A 21251-nucleotide genomic window follows, 5' to 3' on the forward strand; every position below is an offset into this window, starting at 1 on the left:
AGGCTGTCGGGCTGGCTGTCAGATGGGGCCTGGGGGTCGTCGGTGTGTCAGCCCAAGCGCTGCTGACACCTTGGCTTTGCTTTCAGGAAACTTCTGTCCGCTCTGTGACAAGTGTTACGACGACGACGACTACGAGAGTAAGATGATGCAGTGTGGGAAGTGCGACCGCTGGGTCCACTCCAAATGTGAGAATCTTTCAGGTACAGAAGGTTGGCGTCTTTTTATTTCCGTTTCCTTCCTTCTTGTTTCTGCTACATTTCTAGCCCCCAAAGTGCTACCAGTGTGAAATTACGGCAGTGTTATTCGAAGTCTTTTAAAATTATTTCTTTAGTCTCTAGAATCAACAACATTGTGTGAAGTTTGTGGTCATTGATCTTGAGCATATGCCCCTGAACTATTTACCTGCTGTCTTTGCTGGTACTATAACCTGTTGATTCCCCAGGAACCAGATCCTAGGTTAGTGTTAATGATGTCCCTTTAAAGATCAATGTGAGTCCCCAGGGGATGCTAGTCTCACTGGGGTTCCTACCGGGGGTTCCTGTTTCGCTCAGTGGACTAGTCCTCTTTTCCCTCTCCCACTCTTCAAAGCACCTCATCACTGTAGTTTTTGCTTCCCTAGATGAGATGTATGAGATTCTGTCTAATCTGCCAGAAAGTGTGGCCTACACTTGTGTGAACTGCACCGAGCGGCACCCTGCGGAGTGGCGCCTGGCCCTGGAGCAGGAGCTGCAGACATCGCTGAAGCAGGTGCTCACGGCCTTGCTGAACTCGCGCACCACCAGCCATCTGCTGCGCTGCCGGCAGGTAGGCCGCCTGCGTCCTGGGAGTCGGGCTCCGCGGTTGGTGCTGCTAACAACGGTTTGGGGTTGGTTGGGGTTTTTTTTCTTTTTTAAAAAAAATTTGCGGGTGAGAGAGAAACCACAGGACTTATATGCATGAACAATGGACATTGTTCATGGACAACAAAGCTGGGAACAGGGCGGGGAGGGAGGGGAGGGGGTATCAGTGGGGGGGAAAAGGAGAAACACCTGTAACATAAATAAATTAATTAATTTCAAAATAAAAAATTGCTTCAGCTCTGACCAGTTTGACTCAGCAGTTAGAGCTTCGGCCTGTGGACCGAAGGGCGCAGGTTCGATTCCTGGTCCAGGTCGTGTACCTGGGTTGCAGGTTCCGTTCTAAGCTCCGGTCGGGGTCGTGCAGGAGGCAGCTGGTTGATGTGTCTCTCTCTCATTGATGTTTCTATCTCTCCCTCTCTCTTTAAAATCAATAAAAACATATTTAAAAAAAAATTTTTTTTTTTTGCTTCATTTAGTTATTTAGGTTACTTGCTTTGACCTAAAAGCATTGAGAACATTTTTAGAGCCAAGAATAGGACCTTCTTTGGGGTAAGAAACAGGAAGCGGCCATACCTTGAAAGGCCTTACTGTTGTTGTAAGACATTTGGACTTGTGCTCTGAAGGCTGTGGGGAGGCAGTGAAGGGCTCCCCCAGGAGAGGGGCCCAGCCCGCCAGGTGGCTCCGCTGGAGCGCCGACCCGTGCACCAGAAGGTTGTAGGTGCCGATCAGTCACATGCCCAGGTTGCAGATTCAGCCCCTGTCGGGGTGCGTTCGGGAAGCAACCAATAGATATTTCTTACATCGATATTCTCTCTCACTTGCTCTCAAAAAAAAATCAGTAAAAAAATAAAAAAGAGTAACCTGATCAGAGTTGCTGTTCAGAAAAGGAATGATTCTGACTGGAGAGAGGGAAAGGGTTGGAGAGGTCTGAGCTTGGAGGCTGCAACAGCGGGTGAAAGGAAGGCGTGTAAGTCTAGGTGAGAGCGAGCGTGGCCGCCTGGTCTAAGGAGAGTAGGCTGGAGGCCCTCGGCTCCGGGAAGTCCCTGGGGCTCCTCAGGGCACGATTTGAAAACCGCTCTTTTTCCCAGACAAGTTGTGGCTGCACTTCTGTAAGCAGTCACTGGGAGGGGACACACGGTGTGATGGTCGGAAGGACCACGTGGTGATAGCGCAGAGTCAGGCTCTGTCTCTCGTAATAGAGCTTAATATTCCCGATGAGAAAGGTGGCTGCCGTCGGCGTCTGGCTCAGAAGCACCTGGACAGTCTCTATGTCTTGATGCTGAGTTTGGAAGTTACCGGCGAAGCTCAACTCCCTAGCGGAGCTGTTAGATAACTGACCCATTTTAATTCCTTTTCTGTAATTGGAGAAATCTCTTATTTTCATGTTAAGTTTTAGAATATGAATTATTCAGTACCCACTTTATTAACTTTAATATAATTTGCACAGATGCCTCATTTTCGGTGTTAGATCAATGAAACCTGTCTTTCCTGGCAACAGGCTGCCAAGCCTCCAGACTTAAATCCCGAGACAGAGGAGAGTATACCTTCGCGCAGCTCCCCAGAGGGACCCGATCCCCCAGTGCTCACTGAAGTCAGCAAGCAGGAGGACCAGCCGCCGTTAGATCTGGAAGGAGTGAAGAGGAGGATGGACCAGGGGAACTACACGTCTGTGGTACGTCTACAGCAGACTCCCAAATCCCAAGTGCCGGTTCCGTTTCCTCAGGGGTGACTAGTATTATGTTTGGAAATGTCATGAGGCTTTAAATACCTACAAATAGGTGAGTTGTTTTAGCTCTGTGTTTTAGAAGTTAGTTGTGATAGGGAAGTGGGGTTTTAAATGGTTCTTCTTATTTGGATTTCATCTGAGTTCTCTAAAGATTATTTTTATATTTAAATCACTTTTATATTAAAACTGCTGATGGCCCTGACCAGTGTGGTGCAGATGGTTGAGTGCCATGCCGTGCAGAGGTTGCTGGTTCAATTCCTGGTGGAGGCAGGCACATGGCCAGGTTTCAGACTTGATCCCCAGTGGGCATCGATCCCCAGTGGGGGGCATGTGATCGATTCTCTCTTCCTCCCTCCCCCAGTCTCTAAAAATTAATAAAAAAAAACTGTTTATGGGGGAAATGACAATGTGAAGTTAATTGGTTTTACCTTTTTGAGATAACGCCTGAATAACGCCTTTCTGTTTTCCAAACTATACAGGAAATGATTGTTATCTTGCCCTCCATGTTTGCTAGTCAGTTGTTAATTCATTTTAGTCCAAATAGAGCACTCTGGCCCTGTTTGGGTAACTTACCATGATACAACTAATTGAGTTGCATTCTTGCTTTGTTGTTAGCCTTGCGTCTCTTGACTTCCAGAGCTCACTGTGAACTGACTCCGAATGCCTCCTCTAAGGAGGGACCACACTGTATGAAAAGAAGGTGTTGGTTTCCTGTTGGACCCTGTGCTGGATGTTTTAGGAGAGAAAGGGAAGTGGTTTTGAGAGCACACTGCTTTATGAATAATTAATGCTTTGTTTCGTCTGCAGTTGGAGTTCAGTGATGACATCGTGAAGATCATCCAAGCAGCCATGAATTCCGACGGGGGGCAGCCAGAGATTAAAAAGGCCAACAGCATGGTCAAGTCCTTCTTTATTCGGGTGAATGATATTAATAGTTCATCTTTCTAATGCTCATCTGTGGGTAATTACCCCAGGAACAGAACACCTTTTCTCTTCTGCACTTGGCTTTGCTCTGTGTATAAGACATCTTTTGGATTAATTCATCCCTCGAATTCTTTGGGGGGAAATGGGTGAGGACGCCCGAGTGGATGGATCTTTCTCTGGTGGTCTGGCATCATCCTCGTCTTGACAGAAGCTTCTGTGATGTTGTTGGCTTTTAGGTGGTTTCCAAGTGGACATTCACATGTTTATATTTTATTTGTTTGTTTTTCTGTTAGCAAATGGAACGTGTTTTTCCGTGGTTCAGTGTCAAAAAGTCCAGGTTTTGGGAGCCAAATAAAGTATCAAGCAAGTAAGTAATTCTGTATCACACTTTTTTCTCATCAGCTAGCAACCTGAGAGTTCTCATATATTTAGATTGAGGTTTTTGAAGACTATGTTTTAATACTAAAAAAAGTAATCAGTTGAGCCCTGGTCAGTTTGGCTCAGCAGTTGGAACATCGGCCTGTGGTCCAGAGAGACCCGGGTTCGGTTCCAGCTAAGGGCACGTACCTCGGTGGCAGTTTGTCCCCGGTCCTGGTCGGGTCGTGCGGGAGGCAGCCACTTGATGTGTCCCTTTCACGTCGATGTTTCTCTCTCTCTCTTCCTCTCTCTCCCTCCCATTATCTGAACAACAACAACAAAAAGTAATCTGTTGAAATGCTTTTTTAGTGCTGGCTTAGAGACAAAACAGTGTTGTTATAGTCTGTTGTTATCATTGGGTTTTATTTTATTCAGTTCAAATGGTGTTCTCTACCTCTCTTGAGTCTCTGTATTTAATATCACATAGTAATATATAATAATACATTTTAATTCCAGTGAATTAGTTTGATTCTTTGATGAGATTATCATCTGTTTCTAGAAGTTTAACCAGGAGTCAGACATCAGGATTGTGTTTTCCAACCTAACATGAAGTCCTGTGTGTCGGGGCAGTTTTCAGATTGTGGCTTGTTCTTACACTGTGAATGGCTCGTGCGCGGGGCCAAGCCCCGATGATGTCGAGAATGTCGTTGTTGTGTACGGCTCTGCGCCCGTTCCCGGGCTCAATAAAGACCTGTCGAATCGATTATTTCCAGCAGTGGGATGTTGCCCAACGCAGTGCTTCCACCTTCACTTGACCATAATTATGCTCAGTGGCAGGAGCGAGAGGAGAACAGCCACACTGAGCAGCCTCCTTTAATGAAGAAAATCATCCCGGCTCCCAAACCCAAAGGGCCCGGAGAACCCGACTCGCCGACTCCTCCGCACCCTCCCACGCCGCCAGCTCCGAGTAAGCCGCCCCGCGAGGCGCCGTCCGGCCGGTGTCCGCGGCCACTTCGCGCGTCCAAATGTAGTGTCCTTCGTGTTGGGCATTTCGAGGCGATGCTTAAATGTGATAGAATCATTATTTTTGCTTTACTTGGCATGCTAATGAGGAATTCATATCAATACTCGTAACAGGTGGTGAGATAGTATAACTTTGAGCAGTTTCGAAAGTGTTCGTTTTATAGGCTGTAGGCTATTTTTGCTGAATTGTTTTCTCTTTCCTGGAAATCAGAATTAGTTTGCCAGTTTTAACGGGATGTCTTTTGGATTCCAAGGTACTGATAGGAGTGGAGAAGATAGTCCGGAACTGAACCCACCCCCAGGCATCGAGGACAACAGGCAGTGTGCACTGTGCCTGATGTACGGCGACGACAGTGCTAATGTAAGGACCGCGGCTCGGCCTGCTGCTAGCCGCTCAGAACGAACTGGCTGTCCTGTGTGTCCCAGCCTGACGCTGAGTTTCCTTTCTTTAATGGATGTTGGTCACTTAATTTGTGGAACTTGGGGTTTTGTTTTGTTTTGTTTTTCTATAACTGATTTAGTTTATTTAAAAGATGATTTGCGCCCAGCCGGTGTGGCTCAGTGGCTGAGCGTCGACCCAGGCACCAAAAGGTTCGATTCCCGGACAGGGCACACGCCCAGGTTGTGGGCCTGATCCCCAGTGGGGGACATGCAGGAGGAGGCCAGTCGATGTTCTCTCTCATCGATGTTTCTATCTCTCTCCCTCCCCCTTCCTCTGTGTCTAAAATCAATAAAGAAAAAAAAAATTAAAGATCATTTGCCTTAAATTAACCTGGTGATGTCTAGTAAATTTCCCCAGGAAGTTGCTCAAAAAGATTGTGTGAATGTCAGTAACATGTAAGTTGCATATTAAATAACCTGTAAGTCATGTAATGTGGCGGTATGGTTACGCTCCCCGGTTGGGACAGACTGCCTGCATCCATTCCTGTGCTGCTGACCTTAGCAAGGAGCTTAACCTCTCTGACCCTCAGTTTCATCTTTAAAATGAGGATACTAACGACAGTAATAATATTCACCTCAGAATGGTTATGAGGACTAAAGGAAACAATGTATATAAAGCCTTACTTACTACCTGGCACATAGTGCGCTTACAATTAAAAAATTTTTTAGGTTTTTTTAGTGCAAGCTGAGGGAATTGGCTTTGAAATATGGTTTTAAAGAAGTCAGTGCATTTTTATAAAGTAGCCCCAGTCTGTGGAAGAGGTCATCAGAAAGGAGAGTAGAAGCAGAAACATTGAGAAAGAAGTGTGATTTTTTTTTTTAATGTGTATGTTCACTGAAAGAATTTTGATTAGTTTATTGAAGATGTCTTGACTGAGGGACAGCAGACACCAAGGAAAACTTTCTTTGACGTAATATTCTTTAAAGAAAAAGGAAATCCCTTTATTTCACAGGATGCCGGCCGTTTGCTGTACATTGGCCAGAATGAGTGGACGCACGTGAACTGTGCCCTGTGGTCAGCAGAGGTGTTCGAGGACGATGATGGGTCCCTGAAGAACGTGCACATGGCTGTGGTCAGGGGCAAGCAGCTGGTGAGCGCTGTGGGTGGACCCCATGGAGGAGACTCCCTCTGCGCCCAGACGTGCTCCCTGGGGCTCAGTGCAGCCTCGCGGGTGCTTCTCGGCGCCCACAGGTGCCGGCCAAGAGCAGGCGCCGGTGTCCGCTGCAGGCGGATTATTGTTATCCTGACTGGGACTGTGGGCGCAAAAGCAAAGAGTGTCGCCCCTGGAGCAGGGCCCAGATGGTGATGTGGCAGAACACGGCAGTGACGCACAGACTAGTTCCAGGAAATGCCCGTCCCGTGATAGGTTTGCTGAGCGTGGCAACTAGGAACCGTCATGTTTCTGACTAGCATAATCTTTCTAGAACTGAGTTCTTTCGGACATCATATGTTTTGGTCCAAACTCTAAATCAAATTGTAATATTTAAATGTAGTGGAGGCAGCATGGACGGTGGGCGAGGGGGTCTGCAGAGGGGACCTGCTGGCTCATAGCCCTGTTCTGTGACCGTCAGACTGTCCCTCAGTAGAACGAAGGGGAGGAAACCCAGAAGGGGGGATTCTGTTGGAGGAGATGGGAGAAGGCTTAAAGCTCGGAAGTCTGACCCGGACTCTGTTCTCTGGATTGTTAGAGGTGTGAGTTCTGCCAGAAGCCAGGAGCCACTGTGGGCTGCTGCCTCACCTCCTGTACCAGCAACTATCACTTCATGTGTTCCCGGGCCAAGAACTGTGTGTTTCTGGATGATAAAAAAGTGTATTGCCAGCGACATCGGGATTTGATCAAAGGCGAGGTGAGAGGTTTCGTTGCGTTTTGAATTCTCTGGGAATCCGGGGACACGTTGCAAACAGCAGGCGTGGTGTGAACTTGGTCACACTGGGTGTTGCTGGAGTCTGCTCCTTTTGGAGGAGCCCGGAAGGCGGTTCCGAGACGTGCTCTGGACTTGCCGAGAGAGGCGCAGCGTGGGAATCGCTTCCGGAGGGGCCGCCTGAGCACCGCCCTGGGTTCTCGTTTAAGGTGGTTCCTGAGGACGGATTTGAAGTGTTGAGAAGAGTGTTTGTGGACTTTGAAGGGATCAGCTTGAGAAGGAAGTTTCTGAACGGCCTGGAACCAGAAAGCATCCACATGATGATCGGTACGACGTGGCCTTGGCTGCGGGGAAGGCTGGCGGTGTCGCTGGAGTTGCTTCCTCGTCTTCGTTCACACAGACCATGGCACAGCCCCTCTAACGCATTCTTCTCTCCTGCTCAGGCTCCATGACAATCGACTGCTTAGGAATTCTGAGCGATCTTTCTGACTGTGAAGACAAGCTTTTCCCTATCGGATATCAGTAAGTAGCTCTGCAAACCACGCCACCCTGCAGCAATGACCAGACTGTAAACGCAGAGCCTGCTTGTTCGCTGCTTTGACTGCTCTTAGGATTAGCTGCTCTGTTTGCCCTGTCCAGCTTGGCTCAGCAGTTAGAGCGTCGGCCCACGGACCAGAGTGTGGGTTCGAATCCAGCCAGGGGCATGTACCCCGGCTGCTGTTCCGTCCCAGCCCTGGTTGGGGTCATGAGGGAGGCAACCAATTGATGTGTTTCTCTCTCTCTCTCCCGCTCTCTCTCCCCCCCCCCTTCCACTCTATCTAAAAATCAATGGAAAAATATCCTTGGGTGAGGATTAAAAAAATTTTTTTTTTTTTTTACTTTTTTGCTACTTCTCTTGATTAGGACTAAAGTATTTTATGTCAGCTGAATCCAGTTATGGAAGAAAAGCATTGAATAATATTGTGATAAGTTTGCACAGTGGCAGGTGATCACATTGTAAGGTATAAAAATGTTGAATCACTGCCCTGGTTGGTCAGCTCAGTTGGTTAGAGCGTTGTCCTGATCCGCCAAGGCTGTGGGTTTAATCCCCTGGTCAGGGCACATGCAGGAATCAACCAGTAAGTGCATAGATACGTGGAACAACAAATTGATGTTTCTCTCTCTCTTGTTTCCTCTCTCTTTAAAATCAATGAAATTAAATTAAAAATTTAAAAAGTATATTGAATCACTATATTATACACCTAAAACCAATATAACTAATATTGTATACCAACTACACTTTTATTAAAATTTTTCCAGAATTATTTCTAAATAAAATCTAAATAGAAAACACAATGTCAGTTTCTTGAGATGCCACTAAATCCCATCATTTGGATTCAAAAGTCCAGCTTGTCATGGACCACACACGCCCTGTGCCTCTGTCCTCAGTTTTACATTGTATAGGTCCTTCTAAAAATAGAACCCCCACAAAAATAATCAGATTCTCCAGTAGGAATGTATCATCTTTCCCATATGAAGTAAGTTGTTTAAACTTCTAGCAAGCTGACCATATGAATTAGAAATTCCCTCTCTCCCCCTTAGAGTCTCACTTTGCTGTGCGCACTTGATCCGACTCTGCACCCCGCTCTGACAGCAGTCTAGACCCCGCATGGAGCTCTGGCTCCTCGTGTAAGCTAGGGCCCTCGGCAGCCAGCCAGCTGGAGTTGTCCCCTGGGGCTTCCCACTCGCACGTGCTGTGGGGCCGTCCTCCCTTGCTGGCGGCAGTGACTGTTTGTCGCGGTACTTTCTCTCTCTGCGTTTTAGGGTATTTTACTATTTCTGTCCACTGTTTACAACACAATTAAAAGAAAATATTTTGTTGCTGGTTTCTAAGAGGCTAGAAAAAAAAACAAGGACTTTCAAAGAGCTTGGAACCTCCTAACTTGGGAAGTCCATGAGAGTCCATGAAATAAAACTAAATTCTATCAGTCCAGGGGACCAGTCACCCAGGATGAGAATCGGTTGTGACAGGTGTTAGTCCGCTTCTGTGTGCTCACTTGTGGTTTTCACACGTCTGCCCGGCTAGGTGTTCCAGAGTCTACTGGAGCACCACGGATGCCCGGAAGCGCTGTGTGTATACCTGCAAGATCGTGGAATGCCGCCCCCCGGTGGTGGAGCCGGATATCAACAGCACCGTGGAGCATGATGAAAATAGGACCATTGCCCATAGCCCAACATCTTTTGCAGGTTAGTCTGTAGTCCAGATGTCCCTGGAATTCGGTTTGTGGGAGGACTGTGAGTGGAGCATGGGGAAAACATCCTTTCTTTGGGAGGTCTCATTGGATATGTTACCTAATAGCTGGCTTTTTACGGGGTCATTTGTTTGATACTTTAATTGGACTTTTTTTTAGTAAGGGTCTTTATATCCTACCACAGAAATTCCATCTAAAGAAAGTCAAAACACAGCTGAAATTGTAAGTCCTCCATCTCCAGACCGACCTCCTCATACGCAAACCTCTGGTTCCTGTTTTTATCATGTCATCTCAAAGGTTCCTAGGATTCGAACACCCAGTTATTCTCCAGCACAGAGGTCGCCTGGCTGCCGGCCACTGCCTTCTGCAGGTAAAGGACGCCGCTGGCCCCCGGCCAGGCCTGAGCACGTGGTTCTTTCGGGCGGCTTTGTGCTGCGACTTAGCTTATTGCAGGTGCTGACTTTTAGTCACCTGCGCATACCGATAGCCGAGTCATTGAGACCCGTGACGACCACACATTTGTTCTGTCTGTGATAGACTGTTCCTTTCTCTCTCCTGTTCAGGGAGTCCTACTCCAACCACTCATGAAATAGTCACCGTGGGGGATCCTTTACTCTCCTCTGGGCTTCGAAGCATTGGCTCCCGGCGTCACAGTGCTTCTTCCTCATCACCCCAGCAGTCTAAGCTCCGGATAATGTCTCCGCTGAGAACTGGGGGCACCTACTCCAAGAATAGTATTTCTTCACTCTCCACCACGGGGACCACTACAGATCTCGACTCAGGTACCAAAGCAGTCGATCATGTCCTAGGGCCACTGACTTCAAATAATAATTTAAGGCAAAACACTCCCACCTCTTCGAATTTGCAAAGGACAGTCGTGACCATGGTCACGAAAAGCAGCCACGCGGACGGGTCTTCAGCTGCGGAAGCGCAGCATTCCAGTGCGTCCGATTCGGCGTCCAGCGGCGCCTGTCTGAAGGGGGAGAAGGCGAAGATGCTGAGTTCCAGGAGCGCAGAGGGGGCTGCCCATGCCGTGTCTTACCCTGGCATCCCCAAACTGGCGCCCCAGCCTCATAATGCAGCGTCTGGCGAAGTAAATGTGAGTAAGATCGGCGCTTTCGCTGAATTCTCTTCTGTGCCGTTTTCTCCTAAAGAGGCCCCCTCCTTCCCGCCGCTCCGGCTGCGAGGGCAAAGGGGTGGCCGAGACCAGCACACGGACTCCAGCCAGGCGGGGAGCCCCCCTGCCGACGAGGAGGCGGAGGCCAGGGCCTCGAAGCCGCCTGCCGTGAGCAGCAGGTCCTCTCTGGTCAGCGAACACGGGGGGCCCAGCCCCAGGGACAGGAGGCAGAAAGGGAGGAAGGCTTGTGGAGAAGCTCTCGGGGAAAAGCACCCCAGCAGACCCTTTCTGGGGCCTGGCCAGGCGGCAGCTGCTGAGGAAGGAGACCCGAAGTCCGAGTTTGTTGATGAGGTTTTGGCTCCTGAATTTATGGGACGACGGCCGTGTAATAATGTTTCTTCTGATAAGAGTGGGGACAAAGCCCTCTCTTCACCAGGAGTCCCCAAAGCCTCGTCCATGCACGTGGAGGGCCCTGCCAAGGAATTGCAGACACCCCGGAAACGCACAGTCAAAGTCACACTGACGCCACTGAAGATGGAAAGTGAGAGTCGGTCCAGGGACACCCTGAAGGACAGTGGCCCTGCCTCCCCTTTGCAGGTAGAGTCCGCGTCTCCAGCAGAACCAGTTTCAGCCTCTGAGAGTCCAGGAGATGGTCTAGTGGCCCAACCAAGCCCCAATAATACCTCAGCCCAGGAGTCTCAGAGTAACAGCTACCAGAATCTTCCAGTACAGGACAGGAGCCTCATGCTTCCCGACGGCCCCAAGCCGCAGGAGGACGGCTCCTTCAAGAGGAGGTACCCCCGCCGCAGTGCCCGCGCGCGCTCCAACATGTTCTTCGGGCTCACCCCGCTGTACGGAGTGCGGTCCTACGGCGAAGAGGACATCCCGTTCTTCAGCAGCTCGACCGGGAAGAAGCGAGGCAAGAGGTCGGCCGAAGGACAGGTGGACGGGGCTGACGACCTGAGCACGTCGGATGAGGACGACCTGTACTACTACAATTTCACCAGGACGGTCATTTCCTCGGGCGCAGAGGAGCGGCTGGCGCCCCACAACTTGTTTCGGGAGGAGGAGCAGTGTGACCTTCCCAAAATTTCGCAGCTGGATGGTGTTGATGACGGGACAGAGAGTGACACTAGCGTCACGGCCTCCACCAGGAAAACCAGTCAGATTCCAAAGAGAAACGGCAAAGAAAACGGAACGGAGAACTTGAAGATCGAGCGCCCCGAAGACGCCGAGAAAGAACATGTCATGAAGAGTCCTGTCGGCCACAAAAACGAGCCAAAGATGGATAACTGCCACTCCGTGAGCAGAGTGAAGACGCAGGGCCAGGATGCTTTGGAAGCTCAGCTCAGCTCCTTAGAGTCGAGCCGCAGGGCCCACACCAGCACCCCCTCAGACAAAAACCTGCTGGACCCCTACAACGCGGAGCTGCTGAAGCCCGACTGCGACAACAACAACAGCGACGACTGCGGGAACATCCTGCCCTCCGACATCATGGACTTCGTGCTGAAGAACACCCCGTCCATGCAGGCCCTGGGGGAGAGCCCGGAGTCCTCCTCGTCAGAGCTGCTGAATCTCGGCGAAGGCTTGGGCCTCGATAGTAACCGTGAGAAGGACATGGGGCTTTTCGAGGTGTTTTCCCAGCAGCTGCCGCCCACGGAACCCGTGGAAAACAGTGTCTCTTCTTCCATCTCAGCAGAAGAGCAGTTTGAGTTGCCTCTCGAGCTACCGTCTGATCTCTCTGTCCTGACCACCCGGAGCCCCACTGTCCCTAGCCAGAACCCCAGTAGACTAGCTGTGATCTCAGACTCAGCGGAGAAGAGGGTGACCATCACAGAAAAGTCTGTGGCCTCCTCCGAAGATGACTCGGCACTGCTGACCCCAGGAGTGGACCCGGCGCCTGAAGACCACATGACTCCGGATCATTTCATCCAGGGACACATGGATGCCGACATCTCCAGCCCTCCCTGTGGCTCAGTGGAGCAAGGTCATGGCAACAATCAGGACCTCACTAGAAACAGCAGCACCCCTGGCCTCCAGGTCCCTGTGTCCCCTACGGTTCCTATCCAGAACCAGAAATACGTGCCCAATTCTACTGACAGTCCCGGCCCGTCTCAGATTTCGAATGCAGCCGTGCAGACCACTCCGCCCCACCTGAAGCCACCCACTGAGAAGCTCATTGTTGTCAACCAGAACATGCAGCCATTGTATGTTCTCCAGACTCTTCCCAACGGAGTGACCCAGAAAATCCAGCTGACCTCTTCCGTGAGCTCTGCGCCCAGCGTGATGGAGACAAACACTTCGGTGCTGGGCCCCATGGGCAGTGGTCTCACGCTGACCACGGGGCTGAGCCCGAGCTTGCAGACCTCCCCGTCCCTGTTCCCCCCTGCGGGCAAGGGGCTGCTCCCCATGTCTCACCACCAGCACCTGCATTCCTTCCCCGCAGCCGCTCAGAGTAGTTTCCCCCCTAACATCAGCAGTTCTCCCTCGGGCCTGCTCATTGGGGTGCAGCCGCCTCCAGACCCCCAACTTCTGGTGTCAGAAGCCAGCCAGAGGACAGACCTCAGCACCACAGTGGTCACTCCGTCCCCTGGACTCAAGAAGAGACCCATCTCTCGTCTGCAGACCCGGAAGAATAAAAAACTTGCCCCCTCCAGCACCCCGTCGAGCATCGCCCCTTCCGATGTGGTTTCTAACATGACGCTGATCAACTTCACGCCCTCCCCGCTTCCAAGCCACCCCAGTCTGTTAGACTTGGGGTCACTCAATGCTTCATCCCACCGAACTGTCCCCAACATCATAAAAAGGCCTAAGCCGGGCCTCATGTACTTCGAGCAGGCGCCCCTGTTACCACAGACGGTGGGGGGCACCGCGGCCACGGCAGCGGGCGCAGCAGCAGGGAGCCAGGACACTGGCCACCTCACTTCAGGGCCCGTGGCTGGCTTGGCATCCGGTTCCTCTGTCCTGAATGTCGTGTCCATGCAAACGACAACAGCCCCTACAAGCAGTGCGTCTGTCGCAGGACACGTCACGTTGACCAGCCCCAGGTTGCTGGGTGCCCCGGAGACGGGCTCAGTAAGCAACCTGCTCATCACGCCGAGCCAGCAGGGCCTGGGGCTTCAGGACCAGCCTGTGGCGGTACCGCCAAGTTCAGGGATATTTTCGCAGCTGGGGTCGTTACAGACTCCCTCGACCACTGCGATGACCGCAGCGCCGAGCATCTGTGTCCTCCCCTCGACGCAGGCCGTGGGCATGGCGGCCGCTTCCCCTTCCAGGGACGCTGACGAGCACTACAAGCTTCAGCACGTGAACCAGCTGCTGGCCAGCAAGACCGGAATCCTCTCCTCCCAGCACGACCCCGACGCCGCTCCCGGGACCCAGGGGCCCAGCTTCATGCAGGCGGGAGATGCTCCTGAGAGCGTGCGGCTGGAGCAGAGCAAGGCTTTGCCTTCCGCTCGACAAGCCAGCTCGGCCTCTCCCGCAGCCTCGCCGCCCTCTGCTCAGCAGTCGGCAAGCCCCCCCGTGCCAGGCCCCACGAAACCCAAACCAAAAATCAAGCGGGTTCAGCTGCCTGCGGACAAAGGGAATGGCAAGAAGCACAAAGCCGCCCACTCGCGGACCAGTTCCTCCGAAGCACACGCTCCAGACCAGGAAGCCAGCGCGTCGCCCCTGGCCGCCTTCACCGGGTGAGAGCGAGCAGCGCGCGGGAGGGCTCGGGTTCGTGCCCTGGAGCAGGCCCTCTACGGGGTCATCTCGGGGCAAGGGCAGTCTCCCATCCAGGGCGCAACATTTGGGTATTTTCTGGGTTTTTTGTTTGTTTGTTTTTGTTTTTTGTTTTTTTGGTGCACGCCCTTAGCGGGAACCGAACCTGGGACTCTCTGGTCCACAGGCCGATGCTCTAACCGCTGAGCCAAACTGGCCAGAACATATTTTCTGGGTTTCAACTTGGAGGTTTTTGTCCACTCACAGCAGTGATTTATAGAGCACAGTTCCGTTCGTGGGCGGTTCGCCTCTTGCGTGTCCTGTAGTCTCTCTGCTCCGCTCTGAAGCGGTGCTGCTGTGCCGAGGCCCGAGGACACTGAGGGCGATTGTCCCGTGTAGAGTGCGGCAAATAACGTGCACAGGTGAACTCTACACATACGTGCACCCATGTAGCCCCCAGGAGGCCCCTCCTCGCGCCCTCTTGGTCAGTACCCCACAAGGTGACCGGCTTCTAACCTGTATCGCCACAGGTGTTTTCCAGGCTCATGAGTTCACTAGATCCTGACGGTGGTTTCTTTACACTGGCCCCACACGGGTCCGTGTTCACTGACTGTTCTGTTCCAGGCCCCCAGACGCAGAGGCCGAGCCGCAGGGCGCAACGGGCGCGGAGCCGCAGGCACAGGAGGGCGGGCCGCCTGCAGGGTGAGTGTGGGGAGTCCTTCCCGGGGTGCCCGCGGCCCTGTCCACCTCGCGTCACAGCAGGTCCTCCTGACTGGTGCGGGTGTTTGAGGCCACAGTGCTGATGTTTTTGTTTTCGTTTTGAATCCTCACCCAGGGATACGTTTATTGGTTTGAGAGAGAAGCATTGATCGATTGCCTCCTGCATGCAGCCCAACTAGGGATCGAACCTGCAACCAGGGCATGTGCCCTGACCAGGAACTGAACCTGCAGCCCTTCGGTGCTTGGGATGATGCTCCAACCAACTGAGCCACACTGGCCAGGGCACCAAAGTTTTTTGTTTTTTTAAATGGAAGTAATATATGCTCATTAAAAAAAAAAGGACAGCAATAGAGAATTATGTAAATAACGGATAATGGTTCCCTGTTTGTCCTGCCTAACCCCCTCCCGAGCCGTTCCTTAGAGGTGACATTACTAATACTTTGTTTTCACTCATGGAGATGTTCCTGTACGTGTACAGATGCACATGGGGTGGATGTGGATGTGTCTGTACTTTTTTTCATCCTCACCCGAGGACATTTTTGCATTTATCTTCAGAGGGAGGAAGAGAGAGAGAGAAACATCGAGTGGCTGCCACCCACACAACCCCAACCAGGCCGGGGACAAACTGCAACCGAGGTACATGCCCTTAGCGGAAACCGAACCCGGGCCTCTCTGGTCCGCGGGTCGAGCGCTAACCGCTGAGGCAAACCGGCGAGGGCCGGCTGTGCTTTCTGACGTGAGGTACTGACGCTCTGCGTCCTGTTCTCTGCTGGGTGTCGGCAGTCAGTGCACGGGCGTCTCGGGGCAGCATTTCCAGGACACTTCGCTTTCAGAGACGGCTGAGTCCTAGGGGTGGCTCGCCGCTGATTTAGCCCCTAGAGGTATGCATTTGGATGGTTTCCAAGTAATTTTTAAAAGTGAACATTGATGGTGTTCTGGTAGCTCATCTTTTGTCTTTACTTAAAGCAGCCACTCCCCGGCGGGTGGCTCAGGCGCCCTGTGCACCGAAAGGTTTGGTTCCCAGTGGGGCAGGTGCGGGAGGACCAGTCGATGTTTCTCTCCTTCTCTTCGAAGTCAGCAAACGTATCTTTGGGTGAAGACGTGAGATAAACAGTAGCGTCCTGGGCAGCTTGTAGCAGGTGTCCTTTTGTGTCCCCGAACTCTGAGGGCGTGAGAAAGACTTAGGGGCAGTCTAGAACTTCAGAGGTACAAGCTCACTGTCGCTGTTGGGGGATCTCATCAAAGGTGGTTTCTGTCAGGTGCACGTAGAGGCTCAGCGTGCCCCGGGGCCGGTGACGGCAGCTCTGGCCTGCGGGCGAGGGGCTGGCCGATGCTGCATCTCACGGGCGTGTTCTGTTTTGTGCGTGTGTTCAGGCAAGCAGCAGTTCCTCCTGAGGCGCAGACGGCACAGAGTCCAGCGGACGAACACGAGGGCACAGGTACGGGGACGGGTGACAGGGGAACAGGCACTTCCAAGCCAAACGTACTGTAAACATCCCGTCACCTACATCACCTACTGATTCTTCTAGATTTAAAAAAAGAAATCTAAGCCCCAAAGAAGCTAAGTGATTGGCAGTTGTAGGCTGAAATCGGAGCATGTGCCTCGTGGCCCCGTGCTCGTCACTGCGTCCCCTGGGGCATCCGTCAGGCAAAGGGCACGAGGCTGACCTTTCCATAGACTCTGCTCGGCTTGCTTTCCTAGCCGGACGGTCCAAACAGCCGGTGGTACCCGACTGCGTTCGCCCCTTCCTGTCACCGAAGAAAACCCAGAGGTATTTTATCATGTGAGACAGACAGATTCTGGTCACGACACCAGGTCCCTCTCCATGGCCCTGTCTGTCTGTCGTGGCGTGTGTGGTCACATCAGATTAGAGAGCTCTGGTACCGGGCTTTGCCCGTTTATATCAAGGGGTTTGTCTTCTCAAGAGAACCAGGTTGGGAAAATGCTGAGACCCGAGGTCGGGCTGTGACCACGTGCCGCTGACGCGCTGGGTCCTCGAGAAGACCGGCCGTGTGTTTGTGCGAGAGGATGTGGGCCCTGGTGTGGGCTCCGGACCAGAGCCGTGGAGAGACCCTGCTTTGCTTAGCAGCTGTGTGACCTGGGGCCACCAGGCTGCTCGCCTAACCTCGCCAGCGCAGATTCCTCACCTTCAGACTGTCGGGAACAACACCCACCTCGCTGGACGGGGGCGAGGTTATGAGTTCGTGTCTAGGGAGCTCCCAGAAGACTGCCTAGTGCATGTGGTCATACACGTTAACATCGCTCTTTCTTGTTGCTGTTAATCCTCACCTGAGGACGCTCTTCCATTGATTCTTCAGATAGAGTGGAAGGGGGGAGGGGGAGAGAGAAACATCGATGTGAGAGACACCTCGATTAGTTGCCTCCCACACAACCCTGACCAGGGCCGGGGATCAAACCTGCAAACCAGGTACGTGCCCCCAACTGGGAGTCGAACCTGAGACGCTTCGGTCCACGGGCTGATGCTCTAACCACTGAGCAAACCCGGCCAGGGCTACTTTACTGTTTTTCACTTTAATCCTATAGAAGACAGTTACTTATTGAAAAAGCATCAAATTGTTCTACCAGAAACTCTACCGCAAAGACAATATGACTTTCAAACAAAAATTCTAGCTTTACCATTTGTAGCTGTGACCGAGGTGGGAAGCTGTCCGCCTGCCTGAGGCTCAGTTTTCTGGTCCGTGGGTGGGTGTCGCCGGGGTCGCGCGGTCGGTGGGGCCGGCGCGACCTGTCCGCTGTCCTCTGCCCGCAGGGCCCAAGGCTGCCGAAGAAGAGGACAGTGGTTTCAGCTCTCCGCTGATGCTCTGGCTGCAGCAGGAACAGAAGCGGAAGGAGAGCATTACTGAGAAGAAGCCCAAGAAAGGACTTGTTTTTGAAATTTCAAGCGATGATGGCTTTCAGATCTGTGCGGAAAGTATCGAAGGCGAGTAGATGACGTGAGGTGGGCCCCTCAGTCCAGGTCCTGTGCCAGCTGTTATGGAAGATATTTGGATTTCACTTCTCCTTAAGAAGTCAGCGTTCTTGGGAAATAGTCCATAACTCGTGTGAAAAGGCAGTGGAACGGCCTGTCCAAGACCACACGCACCCTAGCATGGCCCCCGAGACCTCGGCTCCCCTCCGCCTCTGCCGTCCTGGGCCCCCGGAACGTGTGCGTCCTGCCCTCTCCCCTCGCCCGCAGGCTTTTCCCTCCTGCGTTCCCCGGACTCATCCTCCGGGCTCAGTGCAGGGTCCTCTGACCCAAGGCCGAGAAGCCGTCCCCGCCCTCCTTCCTGCCCCTTTTTCTTCTTCAGTGTTTCTTTCTCGGAGCTTAAACGTTGTTCTGTGAATGTTTGTTTACTTTTATGTCCTACTCAGCAGAGAACTTCCCATAGGGGCTTGAATTTTAGTTTCTTATTATTTTTGTACCCCAAACATAGGTGTTCGTTAGCTGTTGAAGGACTGGTGGAGATTCTGTAGGAAGTCGGTACCGGAGGAGTGTGAAGGAAGGAGGGTCAGCGAGGGTTACCAAAGAAACACGCAAATGAGCAGAATAGAAGATTCTTTAGAAAGATAATAGAATCTGGGTTATACGGAGGGCTGGGGAGGCTTTCTAAGGCGGGGTGTCAGCAAAGTTAGCGAGACAGGGCGAGGGGGGCCCGGTTCTGGAGCTTGGAATCAGCGCGTAGTGTGGTGGCCTCGTGCAGGACAGTCGGAGACGGTAGACGGCAGGGGAGTGTTGCCGCAGTGAGAGGTCAGGAACAGCCTGTTTCCAGGAGGAAGGAAGGGGCGGCAAGGGCGCACCCGCCGGCTGCTTGGGTGAGAGCAGAGGAGTCGAGGAGGCTGGAGAGTCAGGCCGGGCGGCTGCGGAAAGGTCAGCACCAGTCTGAGCCGTGAAACCCGCAGAACTCCCCTTCTCTGAGCCCGAGGTCCCTGCAGAGGTTCTCTCCCATGGTCTCCCCACAGTCCTGCTCACGTTGTGAACGCTGCTGTTATCCTGTGAGGGCACAGGGAATGGAGTTAAAACGTTCAGGTTTGGGACCCCGATGGCCATCAAGGGTGTGAGTGCGTCAGGGATTCCGAGGTCGCCCTCGGAAGACGTGATCCCCTTACTGCTCCTGTGTCCCTTCTAGAAACGCTGCTGGTAGGCAGCTTCGCTCTCACGCACTGAGCTGGTTAAAGGGACAGACACCGCCCCAGCAGCCTGTCTTCCTGCTGCGTGCGGCTGAGCACGGCGCTCACCACACCCTGTGCTAAGGTGTGTGCTGGAACGTTCTATATCCACAGATGCCTGGAAGTCGCTGACGGACAAAGTCCAAGAAGCCCGATCAAACGCCCGCCTGAAGCAGCTCTCGTTTGCAGGTAACGGCTCGAGGGGCCCTTTTACTCCGGGCTCGGGATGTTCTGGTGGCTTGTTGGTGTTACACAGTTGATTCTACCGAGAAAAATCAACGTTCGTCACAGCTTCACTGCGATACGATTCACACTGTGCAGTTCACCGGCCTTTAGTGCGTCGCGGGTCTGAGCGGCGTCCCCGCTGTGTACCCCGGACACTGTCATGACCGCGGAGAGAGCCTCACACCATTAGCAGGCATCGCTGAGCCCCGGCCCCTGGCAGCCACTAATCCACGTCTGTCTGTGGATGTGCCAGTCGGTGCGTTTCCCATCCGCGGCCTCGGGACCTGCGGCCTCTGGGAACAGCCCCTTCATGGATGCCGTGCTTTGGAGAGTTTGCTGCCGCACTGGGTCAGACCCCATCCTTTGTTCTTAGACACAGGCATCGTGTATAGTTTTGGTGAAACACACAAACTTTACTGTCTTCCCAGGTTCGAGTTTGGTGCACGTGCTTAGTGGCGTTAGACACACTCTGTGCGGCCGTCACCACCCGTAACTCTTCCCGCGTAACTGAAACTCTGTCCCCGATCGCAGAGACCGTACACGTTCTGTCTCTGTCGTGGGACTCGTCCGAGTGCCTCGTGCCGTCGTGCCAGCCTGTCCACTTCGCACGAGGTCCTCGAGGCTTGTTCATTCGTGCTCAGCATGTGGCAGAATGGCCTTGCTTCTAAGGCTGAGTTCCAGCTGGTGTGGGAGCACGTGGGGCGTAGCTGCTCGTCTGCCACCCCCCACCGGCCGCCGTGAACGTGGGTGTGCAGGCAGCTCTGAGGCCTGCTTTCGGGCCTCGGGGGGCTGAGGAGTGGGTTTGCTGGTCGTGGGCTAATTCTGTTTTTACGTTCTGAGGAGCCCTCACGCTGTCCCCAGGGCTGTGCCCAGGGCCTCGGCCTGCCCCCTGGCGCCGGCACTCGTTCTGTTGGGCAGCGGCTGTGCCTGTGGGTGTGAGCTGGCATCTCACAGGTTTTCACTGACACCCCAAATGATTTGCGGTATCAGCATTGTCTCCTGTGCTTGTTGGTCCTTTGATGCTGCTTTGGAGAAGTGTCTGTTCCAGTGCGTTGCCTGGTTTTTAATTGGGTTGTTCTTTTCATTGTCGAGTTTTTGAAGTTCTCTACACAGGGTGGGGCCAAAGTAGGTTTGCGTTGTGAGTATGCCAAACAGTTTGTTCTTATATTGTTATTTATTCATTGTTTTATTTTTCATGCGAACAGCTGTAAGCCTGCGTTTGCACAGCTGTGTATGTTCTGTGTTAACCCCTTACGGGTCTGTGCTTTGCACATAGGTTCTCCCATTCTGTGGGCTGACATTTCGCTCTGGATTCCCCCTTTTTGCAGATTGGTGAGGGAGATACTTTGAGGGCAAAAAAAAACATGGTTCATAGGTCATGCTCTGACCAACTGTGGTTGTCATTGGGTGAACTAAAATTAATTCTGGAGCCCTGATGGGTTTGGCTCAGTGGTTAGAACGTCGGCCTGTGGTCCAGAGAGACCCAGGTTCGGTTCCTGCTGAGGGCACGTACCTCAGTTGCAGTTTGTCTTCAGCCCTGGTTGGGTTGTGCGGAGGCAGCCACTCTTGTGTCCCTTTAACGTCGATGTTTCTCTCTCTCTCTCTTCCTCTCGCTCTGTCTGAACAAAAAATGTCTTCGGGTGAGGATTAAATAAATAAATAAGTAATAAAATTAAATCTGTACATAGTCGTTCTGAACTGGTTATTGATAACATATAAAATTCTGCACCTGGAGGATTTGGCTTGGTATACTCAGCCTCAAGTTAAATAGCCTAGCCTTTTCTTGTTCCAGCGGCAAAAAGATTTCTTTGGTTTATCTAGTCCTTTCCTGCCATGTGCAGTGGTCAGAAACCATGAGCCCTGGGGACAGAGGGAGCCGAGTTCAAGCTCTGCTCCTGCCCCGGTGCTGCTCATG

General features: G+C 52.4%; 1 protein-coding gene across 1 annotated transcript in view; it reads left to right on the top strand.

Annotated features, from left to right (window-relative positions):
- The window catches only part of KMT2A (lysine methyltransferase 2A), an 83408-nt gene that overhangs the window by 52190 nt on the left and 9967 nt on the right, over positions 1-21251 (top strand). The window contains exons 14-31 of the mRNA XM_036260227.1: positions 87-200; positions 620-804; positions 2338-2511; positions 3373-3483; positions 3783-3856; positions 4620-4813; positions 5124-5230; positions 6264-6401; positions 7000-7158; positions 7383-7500; positions 7617-7695; positions 9239-9399; positions 9589-9774; positions 9968-14207; positions 14848-14925; positions 16318-16382; positions 17715-17885; positions 19226-19300. Of these exons, the coding sequence (XP_036116120.1) occupies positions 87-200; positions 620-804; positions 2338-2511; positions 3373-3483; positions 3783-3856; positions 4620-4813; positions 5124-5230; positions 6264-6401; positions 7000-7158; positions 7383-7500; positions 7617-7695; positions 9239-9399; positions 9589-9774; positions 9968-14207; positions 14848-14925; positions 16318-16382; positions 17715-17885; positions 19226-19300 (6429 nt within the window). The remainder of the gene's footprint in view (positions 1-86; positions 201-619; positions 805-2337; positions 2512-3372; positions 3484-3782; positions 3857-4619; positions 4814-5123; positions 5231-6263; positions 6402-6999; positions 7159-7382; positions 7501-7616; positions 7696-9238; positions 9400-9588; positions 9775-9967; positions 14208-14847; positions 14926-16317; positions 16383-17714; positions 17886-19225; positions 19301-21251) is intronic.

The sequence above is a fragment of the Molossus molossus genome, unplaced genomic scaffold (assembly GCF_014108415.1).
Source record: "Molossus molossus isolate mMolMol1 unplaced genomic scaffold, mMolMol1.p scaffold_m16_p_13, whole genome shotgun sequence".
NCBI classification, from domain to species: domain Eukaryota; kingdom Metazoa; phylum Chordata; class Mammalia; order Chiroptera; family Molossidae; genus Molossus; species Molossus molossus.